Raw genomic sequence first — 26146 nt, 5'->3', positions numbered from 1 at the left:
TTACTTCATTGTGCTCTTTTGTATTAAAATATATGGCTTTCCATATGTTTTGGGTCTCACACACACACACACACAGGTTTGTGGCACTATCTTTCTGGGGACCTGTCATTGACATAATGCATTCCCTAGCCCCTTACCCTAACCTTAACCATCACAACTAAATGCCTAACCTTAACCCTTACCCTAACCTTAACCATCACAACTAAATGACTTACCTTAACCCTTAACCTAATCTTAACCATCACAACTAAATGCCTAACCTTAACCCTTACCCTAACCTTAACCATCACAACTAAATGCCTAACCTTAACCCTTACCCTAACCTTAACCATCACAACTAAATGCCTAACCTTAACCCTTACCCTAACCTTAACCATCACAACTAAATGCCTAACCTTAACCCTTACCCTCACCCTAACCTAATTCTAACCCTAATCCTAAAACCAAGTCTTAACCCTCAAACAGCCCTTTAAACTTATGGGGTCCAGCATTTTGGCCCCACAAAGCTGTCGGGACCCCACAAGTATACTGGACTCCCGGCTTATGGACCTCACGAATATAGTCTCACACACACACGCACGCACACACACACACACACACACACACACACACACACACACACAAAATCAGAGACAGTAGGAGCGCAGACTTCAAAAACTAGTCTTTATTTGAAATGATTTTCCTGCTCAAGTCCCTCATTCTGCCAGTGTTACACAGAGTAGCAGCCAACATAGCCGTACAGCAATTCACACATTGGTACACACATGTTTAAAGGCAGGCTTGGTAATGTTAAAAAGCCAGCAAGATTTCAAAAGTAGCATCTCGTCGGGGCTCCGTCTAACTCCTCACCCATGCTCTCGGGGCTGCTTCGGAGCACAGCTGAGAGAGGAACGCAGTTTCACTTCCTGTCTCATACAACGGTAGGCAAACACCTAATATAATCCTACCGAATGTTGAAAACAAACACGACGCTGGTGGATTGCTGCAAACTGAATTATAATTTCAGCCTGTTCTCGCACAGTGCAGGGAAACCTGACTGCCTATATTAATAATACCGTCCAAAACGGCAGACGTTACGGCACTCAAGAGACAGCTTCAATATACCAGACCTATAGGATTATATTTAACAGAACTAAATATTATATCGCTCGGTTCAATCCCCAGACCAACAGGATATAATCTGGGTGGGGAAAAGTGAAAGAGCACAGCTTGTCCCCTCCCTCATTACCACCACTGAGGTGCCCTTGAGCAAGGCACTTAACCTCCAACCACTCCAGTGTGAGCTGCTCAGTGGCCAGCAGATCAGACTGTGGTTGTACTGGTTGCTGCTTCCAGGTATGAATGTGGAGCTGTGTGAATGGGATCAGGTCATTCCTGCAGAAGAGAGGCTGCCCCACAGTGAACCTACCCTGAATAAATAAAGGTTTAAAATAAAAAACGCCTCCTTGCCCCGCCCAAGCGGACCGCGGCGGCGAGGCAGTGATTGGTGGGCGTTGTTACAGTGTTACAGACGACGGATGTTTATCGTTCTTTTTTCAGATCCCAGAAGTTATTTATTGCTGTCGGGGTGCGAAGACCATTTCAAACAATATATAAAAAAAAAAAGTGTATACCGGAAATAGTTATCAACCCTGCCTTTAAAACCAAAACTGACACGGGGCATAAAACACACAGTGCTACATTCACATCTTGTCCTATGGACTCCTTTAACTGTATATATACACACACGCTGACAGCTAGTGTTTCTTTGCCTTGTCCTTTCTCGTCTTCTCTTGGTATTCGAGGATCTTTTTGTGAAATATTCCTGAAAGACAAAAAAAAAAGGGACAGGAGCTCGAGTCAGTGCACCGTACCAACACCAAGCTGTTATAACTAGACAGTTAGAGTTACATTTTTTGTTAAATATTTTGCGCCCCTCCTAAAAGCCGTTTGTGTATGTGTGTGTGCGCGTCTGTGTGTGTGTGTGTGCGCGTCTGTGTGTGTGCGTTAGAGTGTGTGTGTGTGCGTTAGAATTTTTCTGTCCGAGGCCGGCCCGCGTCCGACAGGTATTAAGAAATTTGTGTCCGAGCCCGACCCGAGCCCGACCCCGACACAGTTAAAATCTTATTTTTTCCTCTCATACTAATGACACATGTAGGCTACGTGTGTTTGTGTGGAAAGCTTTTATTAAGCAACTGTAGGAAGGCATTCGGAAATGTCAACAGATGATCGCATCAGCGCACACGGGCCAACAAGCGCACGTTAATAAGCTGATGCCTTATCGCGCTGATGTGACCGAGCCCGACCCGACCCCGACCATCATTTCTAAATATCTGTCCGAACCCGGCCCGGCCCGTCGGGAAACCATCGGGACCCGTCGGCCTCGGGTCGGGTATCCATGCCTTAGTGTGCGTGCGTGTGTGTGCATGCGTCTGTGTGCTTGCATGTGTCTGTCTGTCTGTGTGTGTGTGTGTGTGTGTGTGTGTGTGTGCGTCTGTGTGTGTGTGCGTGCGTCTGTGTGCTTGCATGTGTCTGTCTGTGTGTGTGCGTGCGTGCGTCTGTGTGTGTGTGCGTCTGTCTGTGCATGTGTGCGTGCGTGCATCTGTCTGTGTGTGTGTGTGTGTGTGTGTGTGTGTGTGTTTGTGTGTGTGTGTGCGTGCGTCTGTCTGTGCATGTGTTTGGATGCGTGCGTGTGTGTGTGTCTGTGCGTCTGTGTGTGTGTGCGCGTGCATGCGTCTGTGTCTGTTTCTGTGTGTGTGCGTCTGTCTGTCTGTGTGTGTGTGCGTGTGTGTCTGTGTGTGTTTATGTCTGTGCGTGTGTGTGCATCTGTCTGTGCGTGCGTGTGTGTGCGTGCGTGCGTGTGTGTGTGTGTGCGTGTGTGTGTGTGTGCGTGTGTGTGTGTCTGTGTGTGTTTATGTCTGTGCGTGTGTGTGTGCATCTGTCTGTGCGTGCGTGTGTGCGTGCGTGCGTGCGTGTGCGTGTGTGTGTGTGTGTGTGTGTGTGTGTGTGTGTGTGTGTGTGTGTGTGCGTGTGTGTGTGTGTGTGTGTGTGTGCGTGCGTGCGTGTGTATGTGTGTGTGTGCGTGCGTGTGTGCGTGCCTGCGTGTGTGTGTGTGTGTGTGTGTCAGTCCTCACCTTGCTGCGGTCCAGCCTGCTGCTGCTCCACCTCCTGGATGAACAGGTCAAACATCTGCGTCTGGATGAACTTCTTGACGAAGTGCCGCGTGGTCTTGGAATCGATGGCCTTGTAGAAACTTCTCTTTTCAAACACCCCCCGCTCTCCGGCACGGCTGCATTTCACATACGACGAGTAATGGCCGACCGTTTTCACAAAGAAGTGCAGGAAGGCTTCCGACACCACCCGGTTCATCTCCTCCACCGCTGAAAGAAAGGTACCGGCAACATTTGGGACGATCAAACTACATTCCTAACTCACACACCGGTGTTCGATTTTGGCTGCAGTTTACTCACTTAATACTTTTTGTCTGTTACTTAGTTCCTCTAGTATTTCAGTTTGGAGCTTCGGGGGCAGAATAGAGCTTTCGTCACCAATCTGGAAAAGGAAGATTACTATTTAAGACAAAAGTTTACACTTGGACTAGTCCGGATCAATGACAGTTCAGTTCCCGGATAACCGGCGATGTGCGGTTGCCGCTGTCTAACTCCGTTCTCTTCGGGGAACAACAAACTTCGAGCTAGCGAGCTACACGCTGAAAATTTGGACGGTGCGACAAGGCAGGCCTGCTTGGTTCTTTCGGGGAATGATTGTAAAGATTTACAAAGAATATGTTAAGGGCGTTTCCTCTCTAACTGGGAGGTTTTGGGACCGATTGGTGGGATTTCTGTGGACCAAGTATACACAGAGATACACTGGTAAGAGCCAATGAGGTTTAACCATGTATCAGCTCATTTAAATAGCTCACGTTACTGGATTGTGTCAACAGTTCACTTCATTTAATCCTTGTGTTGTCTACCCGGGTAAAAAAAAGACCCTTTTATTTCAACGTTCTTGCCGCTTTTTTCAAGGTTTAAGTTTCTTTTTTTTTTGCGGGGCTTTTTTCTTGACCACCAGATTCACCACTAACTCCAACTTATTAGTGCTACACTTATTTTTTTAGAATTCATGACCAATAAACCTCATTTAAATCATTTAAAATATACCTATTTTTTGAGTGCTGAAAGTAGAGGTGTTGAAATTAATCAAATAATCGATGCATCGAAGCGTGGACGATGCTGCATCGATAATCGGCCGGCTCATAATCGATTATTTCTGTTTACAATTTAATGTAAGCCTAACAACATTTTGGTTTACATATTCTGGTATGTTAACACATGAAGTGCCATGTGCTCAGTGCTGTATAGTTTTATGTATCCAATTTATTTAGTATGTGACCACTGCAGAATGTTTGGTTTTTGAAGCTTGAAAAGCTATGAATTAAATATCCTACATTGTTTTACACGTGACATGATAATCATAATCGAATCGGGAGATCAGTGAAGATTCACACCTCTAGCTGAAAGCTGAAATTATGAATTATTTTGACTAATAGTTCAAATCAGAGTAACATATGTTGAGAGAATCTCAGACTGGTATATGTCCAAATTTAGTCAGGAATTTCATTTTTCCCACCCCAAATGCATTTACATTAAATAAAACCTCCCAAATTAAATGAAAGTAGTTAAGTGATCATTAATTATGCTCAAAGAGTGTTTCTATGGCACCACTTGTGTAATTTTTGTGCAATTTGGTTGAAAGAAAGCCAAAATTCTGACATAGAAACTTTGAAAACAGGTCAGATTTGAGCCGAGGACAACAGGAGGTTGTCAAAGAAATGCAAAACAACCCAGAGCGTTTGTTCTTCTTCCTCCTCCTATCCCAGAATGCATCTGTGGTGTAGCCAGACTAAACTTGGACTAAATGCTTTCCTCTGAAATTCCAAAAAAGTAGAATCGAATAACCAAAAGATGATGTAGTCAATGTTTGTTGATAGGACACTTACTGAAACAATAAATGTCTCCTTTTTATCATCCGACAAGTCGACCAACAGCAGCTGTGTTACAGAAAGAAGGAAAAAAGCAGAATGAGGAGTCCAGCGAATACACAAACCCTACCAGCCCCTTGTACAAATGAAGTCAAGTTTCGGTTGCTTATAAAAGAGGTTCGTCGTCGTCGTGTACTCCGTGAACAACTCACGTCACTCTGGTCGGTGACCTGGTCCAGCAGGCGCTTCTGGACCCCCAGCAGGTAGGGCGTGGGTGCCATCACTACGTCGATCAGGATCTCTGGAACGATGGAGATCAAGGTGTGCTGCCAGGTGAAGGGGTAAAGCAGGGCTGCTACTGCATGAATGACTTGGGATAATGTGCTGTGGAGAGGGAGAGAGAGAGAGAAGAGAGCCGATTTCAGAACGGATTCTAAACTAATTGTCCAGGTTTGATCGGCAGATTTGTTGAAACTAGGGCTGATGTGTTCTGGTCTGGTGGTTGATAGGCTTGTGTTGCTGGTGTTAAGCCACCTGCACATGGTCCACGGTAAAACATCTCCGCGCTGGCCGTTCCACCGGTTTTCCTACGGGGGGAGAGCGGTGCCGTCCAAGTAGGCGCAGCGCTACCCTTGGCGTCGCCCACCGCTTAGAATTGCCGCCGTTCTGCTCTGCGCTCAAAGTTCTATTTATTATTTTTTTATAATTATTTTTAAGGCCCGATTACAGATCTAGGGTGAAGACTTTGAACACACACACACGCTTGTTTTACTTCTTTGTGGGGACCCATCATTGACATAATGCATTCCCTAGCCCCTTACCCTAACCTTAACCATCACAACTAAATGCCTAACCTTAACACTTACCCTCACTCTAACCATAACCTAATTCTAACCCTAATCTTAAAGTCTTAACCCTAAAACAGCCCGTTAACCTTGTGGGGTCCAGCATTTTGGTCCCCACAAGGCTGTGCAGACCCCACAAGTATACTGTATTCTCCAGTTTTTGGACCCCACGAATATAGTAAAACAGGTACACACACACACACACACACACACACACACACACACACACACAGAGACAGACAGAAGTAATACATATATCAGCATACTGTGTAATTTCATACTCCAATCAGAGTACAACTCCTACTAGTAACAGTATTCCTCTACTCCAGAGGATCTTAAACCACACTCATGCATGCTCCTACTTATACATACACACCTCCCCCAACCACACACTCTCCATGCTTCCACTCTCCCACATCTACCATTTATCCACTCCTCCACATGTCTTTCACATTTTTGACACTCAAACCCAAACACACAGCAACACACAGTTTGACACACAAACCCAACCACCCACCCACACCCACACCCACACCCACACCCACACCCACACCCACACACACCTTGACCTAGTTGCCGCTGACCTTCCGCTGTGCTTTGCCTCTTTGCCCTGCGCCCTACCTTGTTTTTTGGTTTTGCTGTGGCTCATGTGTAGGCGGCTTTACTTTTATAAGCACATTTCAAAGTATTTATCCCAGCTGAAAAGGCCCAGCAGGGAGCGCTAGAGAGCTTTGGAGGCGCAGCAGGTTTTTCAGCAGAGACGCCTTGGTTGAGCGCTGCGATTAGGGCTGCTTCTCAAGACTCTTATTTGATATCTCCTCGCTCCTCGGTTGAACCAGAAGTTATTCTGGCCTTCCTTGGTGAAGGCCGTCTCAAAGCTCTTATTCCTGTCCCGAGGAGCTAGGATTGAGGATCGATCTCTGAGGAGCTATGAGCGAGGATGGAGGAGGGATATCTGAAAATCTACGAGAGAGGAAACCGAAAGCTGAAAGCGGTTGCCAACTCCGCCCACACAGCTTACGAATTCACATGACGCTTCGGTGGATAGGACGTCAATCCGTGTATCATTCCTATATTCCTTTTCAAAATAAAAGGAAAAAAAAAAAAAAAAAAGAGGAAAGAAATGACTTATTTTCTCAATACTCGTTTCCAAAACCAAAATGAAAATACGGATAACGACTCTTTTTTCAAATTTCCGATTTTGTGCTTGAATGAAAAATCGGATGAGATTTTTCATAAAATTTTGATATTTTCAACTGACACATATAGCGTGACCCTGAAGTGATCTCTGCTAAAAATGAAAAAAACCTAGGCGTGCGTGCGTGCGCGGCTCTCCGCTCCGCTAAAGATAAGCGACAGGTCTATTTTCACGCAAGCCGCAGGGTGTTCAGACAGCCAGGCAGGAAGTGGAACAGCGAGGGCATCCAGTCAATTTACCAAAAGACACCCCCTCCCCCAATATTGTATATGTCTCCTCTACAACACCATGAACGACGAGAGTTTCATCTTGGAGTTTGAAAAACATAATATGACATCACAGATCTTTTTTTTTTTAATCAGGACAACGTCAGAAAAGAGAAGACATGGAGTTTAACTTCAGGAGTGCTTGGAGTGGAAGGTAGATACTATCTTAATAAACACAGGATCGTTCTATAAAGCACAAGTAGAGACAATATAATCTGCGAGTTGGGCAGACAAGACGCTCCACTTCTGAGATACTCCCGGTGTGGTTTGGCACGTGGTGGAACAAAACCAGAACGCAGCCCAGACGCGCCCAGTGGAGAATGGGAGTTTGTTGACTAAGACTTTCTTTAGACGAGGACAGCCCTAATGAATAAACTTATTTTTTCTAAACCACGCTGGTTGGTCTAACAGTTATTTTCAGTATTGATGACTGTGCCAATTATTGTCCTGAATGATCATTTGACCAAATTCTAAAGAGCCCAAACATCTTTAAATTTCATTTTTTGTCTGATCAAAAATACTAAAATCGGTTGACTGTAAAGACAATGAAAAGCAGCACATTCTAACATCGGAGAAGCTGGAACCAGAGGAAATTGTTGCTTTAAAAAAAATACTTAAATGCTTCATTTAGGGCTGCAACTGATAACATGTTTGAAAGATCAAAATCTTCACGATTAAGCAATCAATATTTTTGACAAGGCGGATGTAAGACACGGATCTGAGTTTTGCCTGACCTTACTCAAACACCTCTGACACTGCTGGATTTCGGCTTTGTTTACTTTAGATTAGATTAGATTCAACTTTACTGTCATTGCACAAGTAAGGACAACCAGTACAACAAAATGCAGTTTGACATCTAACCAGTAGTGCGATCATTAAAAAGTGCTGTTTCTTTATAGCAGTGTTTAAAAAAAAAAGACATAAAACACAGTATGCAGTATGATCATGTTAGTCCATTATTAAAGTGCATTAGCAAGTAAAGTGCATAGAGTTCTGAGAAATCAGACAGTCCATAGTCCATAATAGTAGAGACAGAACGCAGTATGACCATATATAGTGCATTGGTAAGGTGCATTAATAAAGTGCACAGTGATCAGAGGTAGTCAGACAGTCCCTAGTCCATGTGCAAAAGGAGAGGGGGCAGAGCGGGTGGCACAGGGGGGGCTAGTGTTGGGTCTTGGTATCGTTATTGCAGCTCTCAGTCGCTGTAAAGCCGTATTACGGAGTCAGATGATGTCTTTAAACTGGATGTTTTAACCATTCATTTTGACTGCAGTCATGTAATTTGGGAACCATCTTGGATTATGATTTCCTTTGATGCAAACACTGACTACATTTAAAGAAAAGCAAACCAAAGACTGTCTTTTAAAGGTGCCCTGCCACACGTATTTCATGACTTTGTGGTAATGTCTGAAGTTCTACCATGGACTCTGTAACATTTTTTGTGGAAGAAATGCCTTGGTTACCTTGTTTCAAGCCATTCTAGCGTGGTGTAGAAAGCCTGCAGGAAGTCTCAGCTCGATTTCTACCAGTTCTCATTAATATTCAACAAGCTAAGCTGTTTGAATCTGATTGGCTAACAGCTAGCCAATGAGAGCCTGGCTGTCAGAATCCTTAACCCAGCGCAACTGGGCGAGCTAATAAATACTAATGAGCTCAGGCAATATGATGTCTGACTGACCAGCTTTTGTAATTGGCCTGATTTCTCATGCAAGTAAAAACGTTTGCTGTGAGCTGTTGATTTGGTAATCTCGGTGTGAGAAACTAAAACTTGTGAGTGTGTGCCGTAAACTGTAAATGGTCACTGGTGTACGTTTAAATGGTCTGGGCCACGTGTATCAAGCCAGAGCCACAGAGAAAGCTCGGGTCATCTTGCTGGACTCCACCCACGTGTTGCATGAATAAGCTTGCGGCGAACTCCGTGGCATGTGTGTGTGTGTGTGTCTGTGTAAGTGTGTAATGTTACCCCAGCTCATCGGCGATGAAGACGATCCGTCTCTCCAAGATGGCGGAAGCAAACACCAGTAAAACCTCTGTGTCGGTCAGGCAGCCGAAGAGCGTGGCGAAGTTCACGTGCTCCAGCCAGGAATCCAGCGGCCGGGTCAGACTGATGATCTAGGGGGAGAGTCACCACCGTCACAAATAGGCACGGACCGGTTGCCGCGTTCAAGGTATACCGCGGTTTCAAAAAGTCACGGTTTCAAAACCACTAAAACCTTTCTGGCATACCGTTCCTAAGGTAGCAGGAATCCAGGATTCGGCTTTGGATTCGGTTGAATATTGGGCTTTTTGACTGGGTTCTGGTTTCTGCCGAACCTTAGAAGTTTTTTCCACCGAACTGAACCGTACACTTGCACTACGCTTGTCGCCGTAGTGACGGCGCCGTTGATTACGGAAAGGTGTTTACTTAGGTGGAGCGTTCAATGCAGTAGGCTGTGAGAAAGACAAGTCCAGCTACATGTTCAATTTGCAATGCCGATTGGTCTGGTGGTGGCAAGGACCCTAAACTATACACAACATGGCCACTGTTACAACATCTGGTATGAAACATCTGAAAGAATACGAGTTGTGCGTGAAGGAATCTCCAGACAGAAGCCAGAATGCAGCAACTTCAGGTAAATAAAATTAAAAATACACTGCTGTGGATGTTGTTTACTTCATCAATGTGTTTACTGTGTTAATGGACTGAGGATGGATTCGATTCGACAGAATCGTAACCAGTGGATTCGGTATTTGGCCGAACCCCAAAAATCTGGATGTGGTGCGTCCCTAAAAGGTGTCTTCAAGGACAGAAAGTGCAGTATAGAAATCCGACTCCCTGTCAGCGTGCAGTGCGTTTCAAAATAAAATACGATGTGTTCAATGGAAAAAATGTTGTTGTTTTTTTACCCAGACATTTAAAAAAATAATACATTGAAACGCTGCTACCAAGACAAGGAGAGAAACGACTCTGTGAATCTGCGTAGTTCTTCTGTTACCGTATTTACGCGGTAAAGAAAGCACACACAGTTTGACGAGTCCGACACCAGAACTCTACGTGGACTCTCAGGAGCAGAAGGAAAGGGTTTTGTTGACTGACCTCAGTGCCCGACCCAGGAATGAAGCTCTTAATCTCCACTGTGTTTCCCGGAGCGGGAAACTGAGCCTCCCTCAGCTTCTGCATGAATGGGTAGATCATCGCCATGGAGATCTGCCGCCGCTTCTCCACCTCGTCAAATATCTGCGCACACACACACACACACACACACACACACACACACACACACACACACACACACACACACACACACACACAGTATAGATTAGAGCGGTCAATCTTCCTCTAGAACACCATTCAAATGTCATTTTTTTTTTTTTTTAAATATTCGAATAATATTTGATCCCTTAGCTAACGTTATCTTGTCATTCCTCCAACCTTTATTGTCACACAATCCTTTGTACACCAAAATTTGAACTGTATACTGAATCTTTACTACACCTCAGCATTTATATATATATTCTGCCTCTTCATGTATACTGTGATATTACTGATCTACATCATCATCTAGACCACACTTTGCACCAACTGTATAATACATTACATTACATGTCATTTTAGCTGACGCTTTTATCCAAACCGACAAGTGTCTTGCTCAGGGTCACATTGGCTGATGTATCAAAGTGGGAATCAAACCCACATCTCACACACCAAAGGCATGGGTCATATCCACTGCGCCATCACCACCCCTATTGACGTGTTTCTACATCGCAGCATTTTATAGACTTGTCTTGTCATGCATATTGTGTTATTTCTGATTTACATCACTACCCAGTCCCCTATTTTCTCTCTCTCTCTCTCTCTGCTAAAAAGTCCTGCCACACGCGGGACTCGAACCCCGCTCTGCTGGGTGACAGGCCATGGCAGTGTGTATCTTTACTTTCACTACATTCAACATCTACATAGACAGTCTATTAATATATATTGCGTTATAACTGATTCAACACCACTAACTAGATCATAATTTGCACTAACTGTTGTACTGTATGTTTTGTTTGGCTCTTCACTACAGCTCAGCAGTGTTATAGACTGCCTGTTCATGTATATTGTGTTATTACCATATTACTTTCGCATCTCCTTCGTCTTGCTTATACCTCACTTTGCACCGGTTTTTGAACTGCCTACTTATTCTGTATTTTATGTAGCCTATTGTATTCTGTATTCCTGTATTGTATTGAATGTGAAACTCTATGTTGTCTTGCACGCTTATGCTTTTCTTGGCCAGGTCGCTGTTACAAATGAGAACCTGTTCTCAACGACCTACCTGGTTAAATAAAGGTTAAAAAAATAAATTACTCAACATATTTTATAAAAAAACGTCACATTTTAATAGTAATTTCAGCATTCAAATAGTATTGATTTTTTTACTATTCGAATTATGTTTGACTTTCGGTATTCATTCCAACAGCCCCAGTATAGATACAGTACAGATGAATGCTAATATAACCCAAACTTCTTCATAATTTCTCAAGCTGTAGAACCAAAGTAAATCACTTTTTTTAACAACTAGGGCTGCTCCATTATGGTAAAAATCATAGTCACAATTGTTTTTGGTCAATATTGAAATCGCGATTATTTTACTCGTTGACTTGAGGAAAGATGTTGCATTTATCGAAGTTAAAAAACTGTGAAAAACGCCAACGGTAAAAACACCTTCAACTGGAACATTTCCCTTCGTACTTAATTCACGCTGAACTTTTGGAATTTCACGTTCAGAACACGAGACAAAACGAGAGCTCACTTGCAAAATGTAATCTGCAAATTCATTTAATTTGACTTACATTCCCTGATTCAACATCAATTGGGTAAGGGAAACGTCACTTACAATACCAATTTAGCTTTAGTAGAAGTATAGTAGTATATAGCAAAAAACGCCAGCTTGTTAAATGTGAATATGTTCTAGTTTCTTCTCTCCCCTGTGACAGGAAACTGAATATCTTTGAGTTGGGGACAGAACCAGACATTTGAGGATGTCATCTTGGACCCTAGGGAACACTGATCCACTTTTTTCACCATTTTCTTAACATTACGAGACCAAACAACTAATCCATTCATCCAGAAAATAATCACATGTAATAATCAGTGTTTTCACTGTGTCAATAACAATGGCCCTGTTTCCCCAGCCAACACCTTGCAGTTGCACAACCTTGCACTCAATCGGCAGCCAAGAAATTGCTTCTCTTTTTTTTTTTATTGAAAAACATCACATTTTCTTGAGGAAGGAGGCCTAACCCCTCGCCAAATACGCACACCTAAGTCTTTCACAAACCGAGGGAACACACAGCGATGTGTGCGTTAAGTTAAAGAGTAAAAAAGCTGAACGAGCAGCACATGAAGAACTGAATGTGTCCTACGTGACCTACAAATGGAGTAGAGGAAACAAGACCCTGTCTAGGTTTCACTTTCTATCTGGTCTCTTTACACAACAACCTTCACTGAAGCCCAAAGTCCGCCTTCAACAACCTCTGTTGTCACGACGATGTGTTTGCACTGTGTCAACAGCAATGGCCCCGTGTCCCCCGCCAACAGCTTGCAGTTGCACAACTTTGAACTCAATCGGCTGCCAAGACAACATGCAAAATACAGCCTGCAGCTAAAACTTTATTAAGGCTGTAGGGGCTTTTTTTTTTTTTTAACTCTTGACATAAGAGCTGCAAAGATGAATCGATTAGTTGTCGACTTTTAAATTAATCGCCAACTATTTAGATACTCAATGAACCGGTTTAAGTCATTTTTTACGACAAACATCCTCTGATGACAGCTCGTCACATGTGAATATGTTCTGGTTTCTTCTCTCCTCTGTGACAGTTAACTGAATATCTTTGAGTTGGGGACAAAAAAAAGACATTTGAGGACGTCATCTTGGGATTTTGGGAAACACTGATCCCCATTTCTCACCTTTTGCGGACTTTTTAAAGACCAAACTCATCCATTTATCCAGAAAACAATCCACAGATGAATCACTCCAACACAAAACCCTGTTTAAATGCTTTAAGCAATTATGTAATAAATGAGAAACTTTCAACATAATCCACAGTAACAGAGAGTCAGATAGAGTTGTGGGCGGGACAATCTTTTTAATAAACTGTCTGTACACTTACAAAGTTCTCAATGCTTCCATTTACATGTAGGGACCCTTGCTATGCTACCGTGGAAGTGTGGTGCTATTTTGAGCCTTGTTAGTGGTGTAGAAATACTTTATCAGTGTCCCGACGACTAGCTTTATAAGCTAATTAGCGGTTTGCGCTAAAACTGGTCACATTCGATTAGCATAAAAACATATCCCAGAGAACGGTCGACTCGGTACACGTGTTATTAACCCCTAGGTTCATTTTGTGCCGGATTTGTCCTTTAAAAAAAACAAAAATAAATAAATAAAAAAGACAAAAGCAAATCGAATCGTAATCTGGCTGAAAAAAATCGCAATTACATTCCCCTCCCCTCCCCCCTGAATCGTTCAGCCCTAGCTGAAATCAAACAGAGATTCGAGACATTCGGTTGAACACACCTTGGAGAAGAGGCCGAAACAAGCCAGGGTGCTGATGATGCAGTAAGCCTCGGGGGGCCGCGCTCCTTTCCCTCCCGGCTGCAGATGGGAGAGTGAAAGGAGAGGATGTTTACTGAACACTGGGAAAAAACGAGATCCAAATGATTATGAAGATGACACGGTGAAGACAGCTTCAGTCTACTCACTGACCAGTAACCTCCGGCAGTATCCGTTTCTTCTGCTGCCGTCGACCTCCGTCAGAACGAAGGAGAAAGTCTCACTGGGAAAAAACAGGGAAAAACTCACAACCGGAATACCGAAACCAACCGGAAATACGCAACCGGTAGGAATCGGACCGGATTACAACGCAAATTTCGGTTCTACTTAATGTGTCGACTGAAATATTTTACGTAAACATATCCCCCTTTCTCTGTAGTCTACCGTTAGCTAGCTACCATAAATGTAGGCTACTTTTAAAATGCCATATTTTCCCCTCTGGGCTCACCAAAACGAACGTAAAAGCATATTAACCGTTCACTGTACGTGATCGCTAGTAAACATATTACATCTCTGGTGTCATTTTTCAGTTTTTCAAGAATCGGTTCAGGAATCGGAATCGTTTTAAAAGTACCAGTTCGGCATCGTAAAAATCCAACCGATACCCAACCCTACTCAGAACCAGGATGCACACTGAGTACGTACGTTTACATATATACTAATATTGCACTATTATTCCGAACATGACAATATTCAGAATTTTATACGGGTCATATAAATAAGCATATTTCGGTTGGATATTCAGAATAAGGCCTTTTTCCGAATATAGCATTTTCCAATTAAGACGTGGGATATTACAGTATTATTCAGGTTTTTAGAGGCATTCTTTGGACATGTGTACACTACAGCGCATTCGGAACATGCTTTTAATCGGGGTTTTTACTGCAGTTTATGGCTATTGATGAGCTCTGTGCATGGCGATGGTTTCTGTACACAAACCAACCAGCCAACAGTTTGCAAGGCTGCAGACCCAATAAGAACACAGCTACTTTTAAACATTATCAAAAACTTGGATATCAACAGGTTTATGGATATGAGCACACATCCAGTCCCTCCAGAAAAACGTGATTATGCGATCGCATAATTCAATGCAAAATCAGCCAAAGGGCCGCATTTTTTTAAAATGAGATTTTTTTTAATTTTAATTTTTAAATACGCCATACTCGCCGCATAAATTGCCGATTTCCGTGCAAAATATGGGGGGCTGGCATGATTTCATAACCCCCGCATTTTCGTTGCAAAAAAGTCACATATCTTAGCAGAAAGTTGAAAAATGTTGCGTTTACTTCACACAAGAGCAGCCATTTTCCCCTGTTGCCTTTGGAACGTTATGAAGTGACGTAATTACGCGATATGAACATCATCGAAAAGCAGGATGTTGGGGGGGATGGGATCACTTTTTTTTCTCTTTTTCATCAAACCGCTGTTTTTGCAAGTTCCCGCAAATTTCATTGCATAAAATTGCATAAATATCATATAGCATATTCCATCACATTTTTTAAGAAAATGTGCCGCATAATCAAGGATTTTTGCCCGCAACAATCACAAAAAAATGCATTTTTCTGGAAGGACTGACACATCGCCACAAGAAGCTGGTTGAAGGAATAAAAGAGGGAGGCTGTGTTCAGTCCTGGAAGAAGTCCTCCACTGCTGGGTAACTTTGAAAGAAAATCACATTTTGCACGGCGCCATGTAAACAGGAATATTAGTGGAATATTCACTTCCATTAACCATGTAAACCGCTTAGTCGGGATATCGTCTTTTTTTTCGAAATAAGGGCAATAACCGGAATATTATGTGCATATAGGCGTAATCACTGTTGTACGTGAAGCATTAATACAGGAATTAAAGAACGTGATAACACAGAGGAGCAGTTGTACCTGTGATATTCTGTCAAAGGAGCCCAGTTGATGCCCTCTGGGAAACAGAAGAGGGTGAGCGCCTTTAGTGTCTTCTCCTCCTCCTCCTTCTGAAATTTCGCCATCCCATCTCTCTGAAAGTAAACAAACACACACCTCTGTTAATTCATTAATTAAAAAAATAAAAAGTGTGAATTTCTGTAGTATATGTATTTCCTTTTTCAAAAACTGGAAAGTGTCTTTGACTGTTGCAAAAAGCACTGTATAAATAAAATGCATCATTGTCATCACCATCATTAGATAGATGGATAGATGGATGGATAGATAGATAGATAGATAGATACTTCATTAGACAACCATAACACAACAAACAAACATACACACATATCTCACAAACATAAAAATCACTCACAGAAATTTAAAACGTTAGTTAGTTAATTAGTTAAAAATCTGGTCGGTTTCTCCACGTACCTACGCACGTAGCCACGGCAGAAGCATGAATCACGCTTCAGCCTGACCTACTGTAAATACGTTTTGCGTTGCACCGTCACACTGACCTTGGGAAACTGGTAGGTGATCTGAGGTTCGTAGCTGCTGCCGGCTTTGGGCTTCTTGAGGCTGACCACCACCAGATACTCAAAGAAGTACTGACCGCTGGCGTAGCGGTGCTGCCTGGACGCGTCGTCTGCCACCGCCGGGCCCGGCGGCTCCGTCGGCTCAAAGTCTTTGACTTCTACACAGAAATTTAGAAATACAAGCATGTAAAAAAAAAAATCTCTAAATGTTGACTATAAGCACAGATGTACATGGGAAAAGGATTTAGACAGGATGAAATCCACAATGAAATGTCCAGTGTCAAAGGTTTGATTTAAATAGATAGGATATGTTCCACCTGTATAATAAGATTAGATCATATCTTTCCTTTTTCCGTTTCTGAAACCTACCTACGTGCAACTGTGTTTTCAACAATGTCCTACTGTCTTCCAATCTGGTCTCTTACCACTGAGGACATTATCGAACCAATAGCAGGACTATACAATCAAGCTCTCAAGATCCACAGTAATCTTCCAAAGTGGTCTCACCATTACCTTGCACGCTATTACATTTTATTTTCAGATTCAAAATAGCACTTCGCCAGCACTTGCTGCACTTCTTCCAACACACAATATGAGACCAGTACGCCTCACTAGGTCAGTCTCTCAGGCTCTCATTCCAGTCCCCCCACCCCCCACCCCTACAAAAACAACTATGTTCAGAAATCCTTTTTTCGTACATAACACCAACATTTGGAATGACATTCCCCATCACATCAGAACACTACCATCTATCACATATTTCAAAAAGGCACACCAACTGTACCTTCTCAACAGTTACACTGGCACACATGTATTGTTCATGTATTGTCCAAGTCTCGTTAGCACTGTCTGTATTGTTGTTTTATGTGTCTGCATCTGTCTAGCCCAAGACTGCCCAATTTGGGGCCCATGGGCCAAGTTTGGCCCATGCTCCACTATGGTATTTGACATGCTCATGCTTATTCTCCTCCTATTTTGAAAGTGCTGTAAAATCCTAATGACTACAAAACATACATTTTGTGCCAATAAAAAGTGATTTATCAGAGCTTTACGCGAATGTAAGCCTCCCTGTAAATTAAATAGATACGTTTTATCTACGATTTTATCTGCTGACAGGGAAAAGGCGCTATGACCACATTACCCCAGCACTATCGTCTCTCCACTGGTTGCCTGTCGCTCTCAGAATCCATTTTAAGATTTTATTTTTTGTTTTTAAATCTTTAAATGGATTGGCACCTTCTTATTTAACTGATATGTTGATTTTACATACCCCAGTCAGAGCACTTAGGTCAAATGACCAGCGTCTTTTGGACTGTCCTAGATCCAGACTGAAAACCAGAGGGGACAGAGCTTTCAGTTGCAGGTCCTAAGCTCTGGAATGCTCTTCCCCTCAATATTAAAGCAGCTAGCTCTATTGAGTCATTTAAAATCACTTTTAAAAACTCATCTCTCTGAAATGGCTTTTAACACAAGCTGAGCTGTGACATTGTTAATATTGTTTGTAATCATGTTTTCATGTGTTTTAATTATTATTATTTCGGGGATACTATGTTTTTAATAGGTTTTTATTTTTTCTTCTTGGCTAATTAATATGCTTTTTATGCTGTTACCGGTATTAGTATCTGTACAGCACTTTGGGGCAGGAGTGACTGCTTGTAAATGTGCTCTATAAATAAACTTAACCTTGACCTACGAAGAATTACATGAATTATGGAATTCTTCAACATCAACATTTATTTTTGGCCCGTGGCATTCCATCCAGATACATTTTGTCCCTTCATATGAAAGAATTTGGGCACCTGTGGTCTAGCCCATGCTAATGTCCTGTACAAATGTTTCTGTCTTCATGTGCCGTACCTACATTTAATGGTCCATGTTTCTGCAGAACAGGAACCTGCTGGAAACCAGTTTTTTTAAACTGAGTCAAGCCCGTTCATATTGTAACTTATGGTGCGTTCTTTTTGTCCACCGAAGTCGATTTACGAGTTGTTTTCCGGAGTTACGAACCGGAAGTTGTAAAAAGAACGCAACCAAGGTCGTATATACAACTTGTCAAGTCGTCTGAACTCGGAGGACCCCGAGTTCACTTTCAAAGATGGCTACGTCGTGCATCACACGTAGTAAACATTGTGGTTTTCTACAATTTTAAGCACTTTTGTCTTTGTTGTAACCAAATGAAGAAGTCGTACACATAGTGCTGTATACTGCTACCTATAGACATGTCTCTACAGTCTTATTAGGAGTTAAACATAGTGCTGTATACTGCTACCTATAGACATGTCTCTACAGTCTTATTAGGAGTTAAACATAGTGCTGTATACTGCTACCTATAGACATGTCTCTACAGTCTTATTAGGAGTTAAATACCGCCTGATTATTTATTTTGTAGCTTGTGCAGCTGAAATTGGCTAGAGACGCTCGGTTGCTATATGACAACAGCGGCTTTAAGCCGAGTCTTGAGCAGAAAGCAGAGCAGTAGCCTAACGTTAACGTTAATCAAAACGTAATTTTCATGTATCAAACTGTGAAATATATTTGTGTAATATGTCAATAACTGGGTAAATAGAATCCTAAATATTACTAAAAATGTTACAAAAATCCATCTTTTCTCCAACTCGTAGTATCGTGTGACAAAAAGAACGCAACAACCCCGCGGTTACTCGTTTTTCGACACGGATGTGACGTCACACTCGAGCTACTAGTCGCGATTACAAGACAAAAAGAGCGCACCATTAATGTTACAATTAACTTTCCTGTGGGCACCCGGATAGCTCGGTTGGTGGAGCATGCGCCCACATATAGAGGTTTACTCCCCAATCCAACGGGCCGCGGGTTCGACTCCGACCTGCGGCCCTTTGCTGCATATCATTCACCCCCTCTCTCTACCCTTTCATGTCTTCATCTGTCCTGTCAAAAATAAAGGCCGAAAATGCCCCAAAAATAATCTTTAAAAAAATAAATAAAACTTTCATGTATAATAAATGAAAAAATTAAAGTAAAAAAACCTGTTCCTTTGAAGTGATTTAACCCTCTGAGGTCATTTTCACACATCTTCTTAAATTCCCCTTTTTAAGGTATTTGCATATAACTGATCCCTGTGCATTTTCATATCAAAATGTTCAGAACAAACTCAGCTTTCCGTTTAGTGACGCCCACATGTTTTTCTAGAGCGATGTGTAAAGAGATAATTTGGCGCTGAAGCTGAAACGTTGATGTTGGCTTTTTGAAATGTCCTCAAATCTCTTTTGAAAACGAGCCTTAACTTCTGACGTGTTGTACAAATTGTTTTGGTGCTTGAAATGAGTTTAGAAGAGAAGTCTTAGGTTATACTGTATGTGATTAAATTAGGAGATACTGTAAATGTCTGGAATTTAATTTTGTAATATGGCTTTTTTGAGTAGGAGTTTTGTAAAAAAAAAAATCGTGTGTGTCCTCAGAGGGTCACAGGGATTCTGATTGGTTGGTAGCTACTGTGATACTCTGAGCAGAGTAAAGTTTTGGTAAAAACACTACAGTACCGTGTTAATTGGAATGACTGACTCCGCCATGAGTCCTGTTGTCCTCGGGTCAAATCTGACCCGTTTTCAAAAAGTTTCTATATCCAAATTTTTGGGTTTCTTTCATCCAAATTTTAAAACAAAATAACGTGGATGGTTCTATACGACGCACTTCACAAGTTAAATAAATTATCAGTTCACTACTTGCATTGAATTTGGGCGTTTTAGTTAATTTTATAGCATGTAAAGAAAAATTGAGAATACAAAACGTTGAAAAAACGTAGGAAAAAAAGTGACAAAAACATCAGAAAAAGTGACAAAAATGTTGGGAAAATTTTCAAAAACAGCAGAAAAAGTGACAAAAACTTTGAATAAAGTGACATATACGTCAGAACAATCTTCAAAAACATCAGGATAATCTTCAAAAACGTGGGAAAAGCTTTATTCAAAAAAAATTTTTTTCACATTTTCACGCAGAAAAACAAAAAGTTGCATGCATGGTCGACTGTTAAGATGGTTGGCACGCAGACAGAGCGGTTTGTAAATGTATTCTGGTACACATTACATCTGTAACAGCCCAATATCAAATACACTGAGTCACCAGAATAAGCCAAACACAATAGTAATGAAACCCAATAAAAAATTGTGCTGTAAGAAATCATACTTTGGTGAAAGTTATATGTTTTGCTTCAACTCTGGAGTCATTTCTAATGGCTGTTGAGGAAGGTTTTAACAAGTTGCTGGATTCCACACTGTGGCAGGGTGGGTGTGGTTTGCCATCACCCGCAGCGGTTGGCAGGAGCATTTGGGTTAATTGCAAATCTGTCATCATGTGGACGGCAAATAACATAACTGAAGGTAACAGTGCACAGGAAGGTAAATGTACGAGTGGAACATTTGTCTTTGATGTGGTAATGTGATGTAATAAGGGTGGGAGAGAGAAATCAAACACTATGTATTGTGATCTTCTTTTGAGACGATTTTTTGAAATCGATTCTTTATTAAAACTCACTCCAACAATCAGAAATCAAATAGAAAAATGGGATAAATTGTATCCAGAGCATAAAGTTAGAAGAATAAGTAAACTCTGTAATTGCATGAGTGCATACTGTACGCACGCAGACGCGCACACACACACACACACACACACACACACACACACACACACACACACACACACACACACACACACACACACACACACACACACACACACACACACACACACACACACACACACACACACACACACACACAGACACACACACACACGAGCTGCCCCCTCTTTTTAACAAAATAAATGCATACTGTAGATGGATACACACACAGACACACACACAGTGGAGCTGCCCCCTCTTTTTTAATTATAAAATGAATGCATACTGTAGATGGATATGCACACACACGCGTTTTGTTGTGGTCTTATTTTCTGTCTCTGTGTTTTTTATTATTTCTATTTGTATTTGTTTCTCTTCCCTGTTGTGTGATGTGTCCCCCCCTCTTCCCTCATGGTGTATCTATTGAATCTTAATATGGGGGAAAGAAATGTAGTACGGTAAAGAATGTAATGCTTTTTGCACTTGACACTAAGAAAAGTACTACAATAAAGTAATAAAAAAATAGATATATATTTTCTGTTTATACGGTACCGCCGATCATATGCTGAAAGCAGAAAATGCAGAAAATCCATGTTATGTTCTTCTTTACAGACAGAAATAAAAGTCAGACTGACCGACTGACATGACCGACTGTGCATTCTTCTCAAAAAACGATTAGTGTTTTTTTAGAAATGTCTCATGATATCTCGTCCCTAGAAGTGTTTAATTCAACTTGTGGTTTTGTTAAAGAAAGAAAAGAAAATCGCAATACTTAATACTATCGAATCGCAACACAAATCCAGTCGGCACCCATGTATGGGCATGTCGTCCCAGCCCTATGATGTCATACTCACTGTCTCTTTTGCCTTTGCGGAAGGAGGGAAACCTGGCAGTGAAGCGCTTGAAGGCTCCTTGTTGTCCGCCTTCATCGTGTCCGGATGGGATCGCTACTGGAGGAACAAAACCAATACTGGGACATTCACAACAACAACAACAACAACATTCACCTACCCTGTTAATACAACTCACAACATCAACATACATTTGAATTGGTTCTTTCCAAGTGGACGGCGAGCCAGTGACTGAGGGGGGATGTGTGTGGTGGTTTACAGGATTAAAGCAGCTACAGATGACCAATATGGCATCACGACTTTGCGTAAACATACACGCCACTTTCCTAAAGCCAAATGGCGTGTTATCTGGACGCATTTTGAGCTTTCCACGTGTATGTCTACGCTGTATAAAGCGGATGTATACAGTGGCGTCGCCATGTGGCGTCTTATCGCGAGAAGGTGCCGTACTATCGCGAGAACAACGTCACACACGTGTAAAAAAATAAAAAGTAAAAAAAAATTCTGTTGTTCTTACGCAAATTACACACAGGTTTGAATTACACACAGATGCTCAGTACCTTTACATGCACTAATGGAGAGATGTCAGAGTGAGGGAGCTGCCCATGGAAAGACGCCCCGAGCAGTTGGGGGGGGGTTCGGTGCCTTGCTCAAGAGCACCTTGGCAGTGCCCAGGAGGTGAACTGGCACCTCTCCAGTCCAGCTACCAGTCCACCACCATACTTTGGTCCGATGGGGACTTGAACCAGCAACCCTCCGATTCCCAACCCAACTCCCTACAGACTGAGCGACTGCCACCCCCAGTTAGGAAAAGAACATTGGGAAAGGCTTTAGTAACACAAAAAAACAACAAAAATCACGACGGTGACCAACGTCACACGATTATGAAAACAAACGGTTGGGGTTAGGAAAGAAACATTGGGGAAGGCTTATAAATACAAAATAATTCACAAAAAAAATGAAACGTTGCTAAACGCCACGCGTGGGACGCGATCCTGGCTCGCCTGGGTGAAAGTCGATGTTCACACGAAAATTCACACGTAATGTAGGTCAATGGCGACCGAACGGCGTTGATAAACACGCTAAAAAGCGATTATGCGTCTTGATAACACGAATAATACGAATTGGCGTGTCACACATACCCCACTTTAGGAGATCAGTCTGAGATGACGGATCTTTTTCCCTTCTTTACGAGAGCCCAGAAGTTATTTATCGCTGTCTGGGTGTAAAGACCATCTCAATAAATATATATAAAAAAGTGTATATACAGGAAATAGTTCCCAACCCTGCCTTCGAGTGTCTGTAAATGTTTTGATATGCGGTTTTTTTCCCGTCACTGGAATCGATTCCAACAGCTGCTCCCCTCTTCAAGCCTACAACGGAGGGTCAAATACTCAAAAAAACTGAGTCTTGATCCTTTACAGGTTCACTGTGTAGTGGTTTTAAGTATTTTATTAACTAAAATCAATGTCTTCATTCATAAATATGTCCTTATTGGTGTAAAATGACCTCTGCCAATGATCCAACTTATCCTTCTTATCTGTATTTACATTGGGCGGGCAAGTCCAATGTAAATACAGATAAGAATTTCTTCGGAGGCTTGCATGTCGTTTCGCCATTCTGAAAACCTATAAAATCGCTGAGAGGCAAATTTGAAAGCCTGCAACTGCTCTTTAGTTCATAATGGAGGATCATCCTTATGGCGAACCACAGGAGAAGGAATCCTCGTCGCTGCAACAAGCGAGGCGCTAGAGAGCACTGTTCGTTTGAATGCAAAATATAATTTCACCGCTAGATGGGAGAAATTCCTACACAGTGTACCTTAAAGACAATTATGAACCCTTTATATAACTCTCCAAGGAAACATGATTAAACAGTCCTTCCAGAAAAATGCTGAGTTTTATTTGTGATTGTTGCGGGCAAAAGTCCTTTTCTTAAAAAATGCGATGGAATATGCTGGATATTTATGCAATTTTATGCGATGAAATTGCGGGAACTTGCAAAAACTGCAGTTTGATGAAAAAGAGAAAAAAAAAAAAAAAGAGTGTGATTCCCCCCCAACACGCTGCTTTTCGATGATATTCACGTCACGTAATTACGTCATTTCATAATGTTCCCCTGGCAACGGGGGAAAATGGCTCTAGTGTGAAGTAAACGCAACATTTTTCAACTTTCTGCTAAGATATATTATGGGACTTTTTTGCAACAAAAATGCGGGGATTATGAAATAATGCAAGCCCTGCATAGTTTGTGCGGAAATCGGCAATTTATTCGGCGAAAGTGTGGCGTATTTGAAAAAATGTGCCCCCCCGGCATAAATATAATAAATATAATATAATAGGCCGATTATGTGTTGAATTATGCGATGACATGATCACGTTTTTCTGGAGGGACTGTTTAAAACGGGAGTTCACAAACCAGTGGGTAACGCCACGGATGTTATGTCGACTAATCTTACAGTCTATGATACACATGCACACACAAGTGTTTGTTTCCATTTTTTTTTATCACTCATTGCGTTTTTCTGGAGGGACTGATTAAAGCAAATCTTATCTTTACAGTCAAGAGAAAAGAGTAGAAGAGGAAATCACCCTTGGTCCTCCAGCTCCTGTACTTACGGTGTTTACCAGCCACGTCAGAGGTATGGTTAGCTTTGGGCTGCTCACCTGCACAACACAGAGAAAAGCTGGGTGAAAAAACTGTTCTGAGACTATTGACTCACCATTACAAACCATGTTTGCTAAATAATGTTACCTGCATCACTTATAAAATACTAAAGGTCATGTACTGTTTGCGTCCACTTGTACTTTCAACCAAAGTGGGGTGAAACACACCTTGGGTCCTATCTTGCACCCGGCGCAGAAAGCCCAACTGAAGTGTCTTTGCTAGTTTAAGACCGACGCAGTTGTCAATTTCCCGTCCATCGCCCGCATCGTTTAAATAGCAAATGCACCTGTGCCCATCTGTGCGCCCATTAAGGCAAGGATACCCGACAGGTCCTGACGGTACCCGACGGGCTCCGTCACATCAGCGCGATGTTGTAAATGATTTGTTGTAAAATGGTGCTGCGGCTTAGCCTGGCTGACACCAGACCCTTCTCAGCTGGAACTGAGAGTGGGTCTGGGAAAGCTTCATTGACAGTTCATTCCCAGAGGGGCGTCACCAACGGATGCCACTCAAATGCCTCTGGGCTGATTGGATAGTCCTTCAACCAATCAGAGCAACGGTCCGGGTGACGCTTTTCACATCCAATATCCAACAAAAAAAAAATGCGATTCTGGTTTTTGGTGTCGTCCCTCCACGCCCTACTTTCTCCTTGCAGGTGTTGCATATTGCAAACTTGTTATCTTCTGCACACACGCTGAAGAATTTCCAAACGGCCGACATGTTGCAGGTTAATTCACGAGGTTCCCTGTGCAAGAAGCACGTGAAGCACGGCTTTGGTAGCCGTCATGTTGAATGTAAACAAAAAGCTGCTCGCCGTCGCTGCGCTATCCTCGTCGCGTAAAGCCCGCCTCAGCGGTTGTGATTGGTGTAAAGCCCGCCTCAGCGGTTGTGATTGGTGCCTCAATTTTGAGGACATTGGAAATGGGTTTGAATGGGCTCTTCGCCAGACTGACTTGCAGAGCAAATCTCAAATTTGCCGGAAGTTTGTCGGGGTTTACCCAGGCTAGCTGCGGCTCCTTTAAGAGAGCTCAGTGTGTGTGTGTGTGTGTGTGTGTGTGTGTGTGTGTGTGTGTGTGTGTGTGTGTGTGTGTGTGTGTGTGTGTGTGTGTGTGTGTGGTAAGTGGGCAGGACAGAGATAGAGAAAGAGGAAGCAGACGTGTTGTAGATGCAACCGGAGCAGAGTTGGTGGTTATTCATGTTATAACGTCGGCCCTGGAGGTAACCAGTCTCCGCTGGTTTTCTGACCACGGTCGGAAACGAAGCGATCAGGAGAGGTTAACACGTTGAACATTATAACGGCTGATTAACGTCCGCTTGTTGCCCCGTGTGAGCTGATGTGCTCATCTGTTGACATTTCCGAATGCCTTCCTACAGTTGCTTAATAAAAAAGGGCTTAGTCACATAAAAACGTAGCCTACATGTGTCATTAGTATGAGGAAAAAAATTTGATTTTAACTGTGCCGGACAGAAAAATCCGGACTCTAGCATCCATGGGCGTGCCGGTCTTACAGGGAGGTGTGTTCAGGTGCATTCTGGGCGTGCTGGTCTTACAGGGAGGTGTGTTCAGGTGCATTCTGGGCGTATTGCTATCTTGAGGCAGCGGGAAGTGATGGCGCCATTGACCAACAAAAACCTGGTCTAAAGTCTGTCACTACGTTTACATGCAGCCAATAACCCGTTCAAAACCGGAATATTAGCAATAACCCGGTCGCGCACGGCCATGTAAACACCGTCAAAAACCCGAATATGC

The 26146-nt window shown here is 42.4% G+C and overlaps 1 protein-coding gene across 6 annotated transcripts in view; it reads right to left on the bottom strand.

The window, feature by feature from the left end:
• Positions 1-649: 649 nt before the first annotated feature.
• dennd2da (DENN/MADD domain containing 2Da) overlaps positions 650-26146 on the bottom strand; it is a 49992-nt gene continuing 24495 nt past the window's right edge. For 2 of the 6 annotated variants that reach the window (XM_028582704.1, XM_028582707.1), the window contains 13 exons: positions 24321-24395; positions 21733-21825; positions 16267-16442; positions 15731-15843; positions 14004-14073; positions 13815-13892; positions 10349-10489; positions 9236-9384; positions 5173-5344; positions 4979-5029; positions 3450-3531; positions 3114-3359; positions 650-1804 (listed from right to left, as the gene is read on the bottom strand). In XM_028582704.1, the coding sequence (XP_028438505.1) occupies positions 1737-1804; positions 3114-3359; positions 3450-3531; positions 4979-5029; positions 5173-5344; positions 9236-9384; positions 10349-10489; positions 13815-13892; positions 14004-14073; positions 15731-15843; positions 16267-16442; positions 21733-21825; positions 24321-24395 (1514 nt within the window). In that variant the 3' untranslated portion in view covers positions 650-1736. Of the gene's footprint in view, positions 1805-3113; positions 3360-3449; positions 3532-4978; positions 5030-5172; positions 5345-9235; positions 9385-10348; positions 10490-13814; positions 13893-14003; positions 14074-15730; positions 15844-16266; positions 16443-21732; positions 21829-24320; positions 24396-26146 lie in introns of all 6 variants that reach the window. The other 4 variants (XM_028582705.1, XM_028582708.1, XM_028582706.1 and 1 more) reach the window with 2 other exon arrangements.

This window comes from Perca flavescens, chromosome 7 (genome assembly GCF_004354835.1).
Source record: "Perca flavescens isolate YP-PL-M2 chromosome 7, PFLA_1.0, whole genome shotgun sequence".
NCBI classification, from domain to species: Eukaryota; Metazoa; Chordata; class Actinopteri; order Perciformes; family Percidae; genus Perca; species Perca flavescens.
Note: the sequence above shows the minus strand (reverse complement) of the source record. Positions and strands in the feature narration are given on the sequence as shown.